Source organism: Nanorana parkeri, unplaced genomic scaffold (genome assembly GCF_000935625.1).
Source record: "Nanorana parkeri isolate BGI_ZX_2015 unplaced genomic scaffold, ASM93562v1 scaffold81, whole genome shotgun sequence".
NCBI lineage: Eukaryota > Metazoa > Chordata > Amphibia > Anura > Dicroglossidae > Nanorana > Nanorana parkeri.
Window position 1 is genome coordinate 585,573 of NW_017306349.1, and position 6,124 is coordinate 591,696.

Genomic DNA, 6,124 nt, shown 5'->3' on the forward strand with positions numbered 1-6,124 from the left:
TGAGGCCGGGCCTGTACATTGCATCCGTCTTACTGATTGTGGGTGCAATGTTCTGCAGGTGAATGCAGATTGATCATGTGACCAGTGTTGCTGCATTCACTACTTTGGTGTGCTGAGCCTTTTACAATCTGTTTTCATTATGTTTGTGGGAACACTTTGTATAAAGTTTGTTTGAACGAGAACAACCGTGATGGTACGTTACTTATGTCTGGATTTGTATTGTGATTGTAATGTCTTCCTTATATTGTACAGCGCTGCGCACACTGTTGGCGCCATATAAATCCTGTATAATAATAATGTACTTTATTTTTTAGTCTCGGACATCTGGATTCCGTCACCAAGATTCATAACGGTTCTGGTGAGTCTCTTCCTGTAAAATGCCAAAACCGTAACACACAAATGTAAGATTGTAGCCCAGGAAGTGTATGTGTGAGCCATTTCCATAAACAAGTAGCCAACCTTGGCACTCCAGCCATTCCCTGTGCCTCTGGGAGTAATGCCGGTGGTGGGAGTCTTGCAGTGCATCATGGGATTTGTAGTTCCGCAACAGCTGGCATGCCCAGGTTGCCTAGCCCTGAAGTAGGCCTTGAAATACAGTTAGATTGAACGGCAAGAGGGATGCAATTATGAGTGTGCTGTTGCCCATAGCAACCAGATTAAAGCCCAACTCCAGTATAATGTAACTACAATGCTCTCATATAGTGGTCACATGAGGAATCCAATAGCTCCCAAATGTCCCATCTTAGTTGACCCTCTTTTTTTTTTTTTATAGTCTGAAATAAAAATGCATTCTTTAACCCCTTCCCACCGTCCCTTTATGAAATGGTGGGGGGTGTTACATGAGGCTCCTGATCATGTGATCGGCTGTCACAGTGATCATGTGACTGGGAGCTTTCACTGATGGTGCAGTTACTGTGAGAGGGTGGGACAGGAAGTGGTGTAACATGCTGGTTATAAAATATAATCGCAGCACGCAGCTTTCTAGGGGTTTTATTTCAGGTGTTTTTTTGCTCCTGCAGTTTTTACAAAGAACCTGTGTGGCCAGATGTCGGCGATCAGCGGCCCGCTCCTCCAGTGGCTGGAAGATCGCTTGCAGCAGAACCACCAACGTGCCCTGGAACTAGAACAGGAAAAGGAAACTTTGATGCGGGAGTTGGAAAGTTTGAGCTGAACGTTTGTTTTTGTTTTAATAGATTTTTGTTTTGTAGTTTCTTGAATGTTGCTGTGACCGGGACTCTGTATAATGTCTTTTCCATATTACACAGAAGAGTAAATGTCCCGCCCTAGTCTCTCCTCGTCTTCTCTGATCTTAGCGATTGTCTGACACAGCGGCCGGGTTGTCGTATTATCTTCTGTTCTGGACTTAGTAATTGAACCTGTAGTCAGGGTGTGGACTGTCGCGTGTTGTGGTAACATGTATACGTGTTTGTGTTGCAGCAACCCCGCAACCCACACATGCAGCCGGTCAGTACGCTCCTGCACTACCCACCACACTGCAGCACACCAATGTGAGTATTTGGAATAAATGGAGGCAGTTTTTTTTAGTGAGTCAAGGTTGGTTGAGAGCCCATAGAGTATAAAGGTTGCTTTAATGCAATATGAAAAAACACACTTATGTCCTTGAGTATTTTTGTGTAAATGAGCTTTAAAACCGTCCCTCACTGACCTACGTAGCTGCAAGGAGCGTGCAACAATTTATGCTCAAAGGTGATAGCAGAAGTACTGAACTTGCAGCTTAGCTTCCCCTCTCCTAGCAGGCATGCAGCAGCCGAGGTCCAACCTCCCAGGAGTGTCAGATTCACCTACCACAGGCTGGCCCGAAGATAAAGTAAAACACTGAATATTTCCCCCCCCAATATACTTTATTTTTATGTTCACATCAATACAATTATATCATCCATCCAGTCTGGAAGAATATTTTCCCTGCAACAGCGATAATAGATGTACAAATATTTTCAACGAGGACGCTAAATGCAGTTCTGTCAGAGGTCACGGAGCATACGTCAGAGGTCACGGAGCATACGTCAGAGGTCCTAGTATACGGGGGTAACAAAACCGCTGGTAATAGTTCACTTTGTACATAATACAGTCTAGTTAAAAGGAGGACTCCAGGCAAGAACACCGAACGGTCATGAATAGGTCATGTGGTCACCTGTCCCCCGCTTCTCGTTATCAGCTGGTTGGCAGCAGAGGAACGTTCCTTAATGCCTATGGACTGGAGCAGGAAATGAAGGCCGTCTGGCTGGATCCACAGAAGGCCGGGGGAAACCATTTGGACAGAGCTATGCGGGAGATTGTAGGTAGCTCAGACATTCTGTTATAACGTCAATGGCTTTCTATGGAATAGGCTACACAACACAGTAGACTATCGATCGGCCACGACTGCAGATTGCCCCCAATCACAGCGCATTGGCCCCTAGTGCATGGTCTGTGTGCGTCTTACCCCATACAGGAAGTCTGATGCATGCTGTAATAGGGTTCTCTGTACAGCCAGATGCATGAGTGCCCTGCTCTTCTTCCCCGTCAAGTCCTTGCATTGGAACAAGTAGGTATTGTCAGCTGACAGGAAGTGGCAGGGAAGAAGGGGGAGTGGCAGCTTCCAATGATGGTCATGTGATCAGTGCAGAGGTCACACTTATTTGATGAAACAAAGATGGCAGGAAAACCAGTTCATACTGGTACTAGTTAAAGGGCAATACCCCCAAGTACTCCTACTGCAAAGCGATGACCTAAATAAAATGTGCCGGTCTCCGGGGTACATCACAGAGATGCCTATTGCTGATGAAGCTGATCAGATTTTTTTTGTTTTTTGTTAAACAACTTTAAAAACACTTAACGACTCATCAGCCCGGACCTGTAAACATCTGTAATCGCCAAATAAAACAGTACAAAGGTCACATCTTGGAGGCCGAGCTGGAAATGGAGTGGATGCGTTGGGAACGGGAATAAAGAAGGTGTGTCAATACACCCAAGAAACCGGGACCCACTGGGGAGAGGCACACGCAGCATCGAAAGCGCTTAATAGGTCGTTCACAGTCTGTTCCACGTCGTTATTTACCAGGACCAGGTCGAAGTACTGCGCATAGCGAGCGCGAAGGACGTCGGACTCGGAGCGAAGCTTCTGCAGTGCGTCCGACTACAAGGAAAGAAAAATACGCAAATCAGTAAAAGCAGAAAAAGCAGAAAGATCAAAGGGACCCAAAATCTCAATTCTTACATCATAGCACGCTGACCCCCAAAAACATTCCGTTCTGGTCCACATGGTCATCCCATGCACAGTGGAAGAACCCGCACAGTGGAAGAACCCATCTCGTCCCATGAGCAATGGAAGAACCTACACAGTGGAAGAACCCATCTCGTCCCATGAGCAATGGAAGAACCTACACAGTGGAAGAACCCATCTCTTCCCATGAGCAATGGAAGAACCTACACAGTGGAAGAACCCATCTCTTCCCATGAGCAATGGAAGAACCTACACAGTGAAAGAACCCATCTCGTCCCATGAGCAATGGAAGAACCTACACAGTGGAAGAACCCATCTCTTCCCATGAGCAATGGAAGAACCTACACAGTGGAAGAACCCATCTCCTCCCATGAGCAATGGAAGAACCTACACAGTGGAAGAACCCATCTCCTCCCATGAGCAATGGAAGAACCCATCTCCTTCCATGCACAGTGGAAGAACTAATCTCCTTCCATGCACAGGGAAAGAACACATCTCCTCCTATGAGCAATGGAAGAGCCCATGACTGGAAGACCTACTTAGCTCCATCAAAGCATGGAATCACAATTCCATACCATCCGGCACTATTGGATAACCTTCTCCCTCACATAGCGATACAAATGCCTCCTCTCCAACCCTGCCCTGTAATACCTCCCAGGTCTCCCCCAACCGTACACACCATTTGGCCGTTCCCCCTTAGTACCCCCCAACTCTAAATATGACTGAGCAGTCCAATAGGCATCTGAATTTGACCTTTCTGTTGAGCGCAACAACGAGAATGACGTGGCCAAAACCTCCAGCCAAAAGAACCCCCCAACTGTACCAGTCCGGCCCACCCCCTCTCTTCCCTAGGACTACAAGCCTTTCTAAGGATGCCTGTGCAGATGGAGTGTGGCTGTTACTCAGCTCTGCCAGGCCAGAGCACTAGAGTGGAAGGCCAGAAAGGATTTCCACAGAAAAAGAATATTTGAAAGCATCTACAAGTGGAAATGTGTTAAAAATGTATAACATAAGAGGGGTGCTACTACAGGCCTACAGAAAAAGGGAGTGTGTGCGGAGGGGGTCTTGATCATTCAGTTCCAACGGCTTCCAGCACAGTTGTCCCATCCAGGGCACTTTCTGGTGTCACTGATCGCAGCCATACCCATAACCTGTGGTGTCACTGATCGCAGCCATACCCATAACCTGTGGTGTCACTGATCGCAGCCATACCCATAACCTGTGGTGTCACTGATCGCAGCCATACCCATAACCTGTGGTGTCACTGACCGCAGCCATACCCATAACCTGTGGTGTCACTGATCGCAGCCATACCCATAACCTGTGGTGTCACTGATCGCAGCCATACCCATAACCTGTGGTGTCACTGATCGCAGCCATACCCATAACCTGTGGTGTCACTGATCGCAGCCATACCCATAACCTGTGGTGTCACTGATCGCAGCCATACCCATAACCTGTGGTGTCACTGATCGCAGCCATACCCATAACCTGTGGTGTCACTGATCGCAGCCATACCCATAACCTGTGGTGTCACTGATCGCAGCCATACCCATAACCTGTGGTGTCACTGATCGCAGCCATACCCATAACCTGTGGTGTCACTGATCGCAGCCATACCCATAACCTGTGGTGTCACTGATCGCAGCCATACCCATAACCTGTGGTGTCACTGATCGCAGCCATACCCATAACCTGTGGTGTCACTGATCGCAGCCATACCCATAACCTGTGGTGTCACTGATCGCAGCCATACCCATAACCTGTGGTGTCACTGATCGCAGCCATACCCATAACCTGTGGTGTCACTGATCGCAGCCATACCCATAACCTGTGGTGTCACTGATCGCAGCCATACCCATAACCTGTGGTGTCACTGATCGCAGCCATACCCATAACCTGTGATAACCTATGGTGTCGCTGATCGCAGCCATACCCATAGCCTTTGCTGTTAGTGACCATAGCCATACCCAGTCCTTGCGCTGTTCGCAACCACACCCATACCCTGTGGTGTCACTGATCGCAGCCATACCCATACCCTGTGGTGTCACTGATCGCAGCCATACCCATACCCTGTGGTGTCACTGACCCCCTAGTTTCTCTATAATGGTATATGTATATTGCATGACAGAAGCAAATTGGTTCAGCCCAGAAAGCTCCAGCTGGTACCATATATCCAGGGGTGGGGGGCGGAGCCATGTCTTCATTCACTTACCTTGTCAGTATCAGTAGGAGACACAAACACAATGAACGAAGCCAGTTCTGCTGTGCGCACCATCTTCAGAGTCTGGAGACAAAGAGAAACGACTGAATACACAAGATCCTACATGTAACGAGCCAGCGGGAACCCTACCTCAAGTGTTGTATGAAAGAACACATCCCTGGCATCCCTTTCACTATGCACGGCCACTGAGTGCTGCAAACATTTAGCTGTGCTATCAGCTGATCAGTTGCTTCATTACATTCCTATAGTGTATTCAATCAACCGATCAGCAGTTTGCACAGCTAAAGCTCTGCAGCACCCAGCGATCATTCTGAAGGGATTCCGAGGATGTGCCAATGTCTCCTTCTCTCACCTGTGGCTCTATATCCAGTACGGCCACCTTCCCTTCGTTGTGGATGTCTGTTACAGTCTGGACCTTTGTCCCGAACATGAAGCCGTTGAAGCTCCCGAACTCCAGGAATAGATTTTGGGAGATGGTTTTGCTCATGTCATCCACAGACACGAAATGATAGGCAGCCCCGTCTTCCTCTCCACGCTTAGGTGGCCGGGAGGTATCTGAGGAAGACACAAGTCCGGATACATCGGTCACTTTGTATCTCTCCCGAAGACAGCAATCAACGATGGGATCCATTCACATGGCCACAGGAACCATCGCCCCATACACCCCCCATCCCCCC

General features: G+C 48.2%; 2 protein-coding genes across 2 annotated transcripts in view; one reads left to right on the top strand and one right to left on the bottom strand.

Moving 5' to 3' along the window:
• The window catches only part of BRCC3 (BRCA1/BRCA2-containing complex subunit 3), a 6,092-nt gene extending 4,912 nt beyond the window's left edge, over positions 1-1,180 (top strand). Inside the window, exons 7-8 of the mRNA XM_018576995.1 lie at positions 315-358; positions 1,020-1,180. Coding sequence (XP_018432497.1) covers positions 315-358; positions 1,020-1,171 — 196 coding nt within the window. The 3' untranslated portion in view covers positions 1,172-1,180. The remainder of the gene's footprint in view (positions 1-314; positions 359-1,019) is intronic.
• A 1,695-nt stretch (positions 1,181-2,875) lies between these two features.
• MPP1 (membrane palmitoylated protein 1) overlaps positions 2,876-6,124 on the bottom strand; it is a 21,367-nt gene continuing 18,118 nt past the window's right edge. Inside the window, exons 9-11 of the mRNA XM_018576959.1 lie at positions 5,800-6,002; positions 5,439-5,510; positions 2,876-3,136 (exon numbers count right to left, since the gene is read on the bottom strand). Coding sequence (XP_018432461.1) covers positions 2,960-3,136; positions 5,439-5,510; positions 5,800-6,002 — 452 coding nt within the window. The 3' untranslated portion in view covers positions 2,876-2,959. The remainder of the gene's footprint in view (positions 3,137-5,438; positions 5,511-5,799; positions 6,003-6,124) is intronic.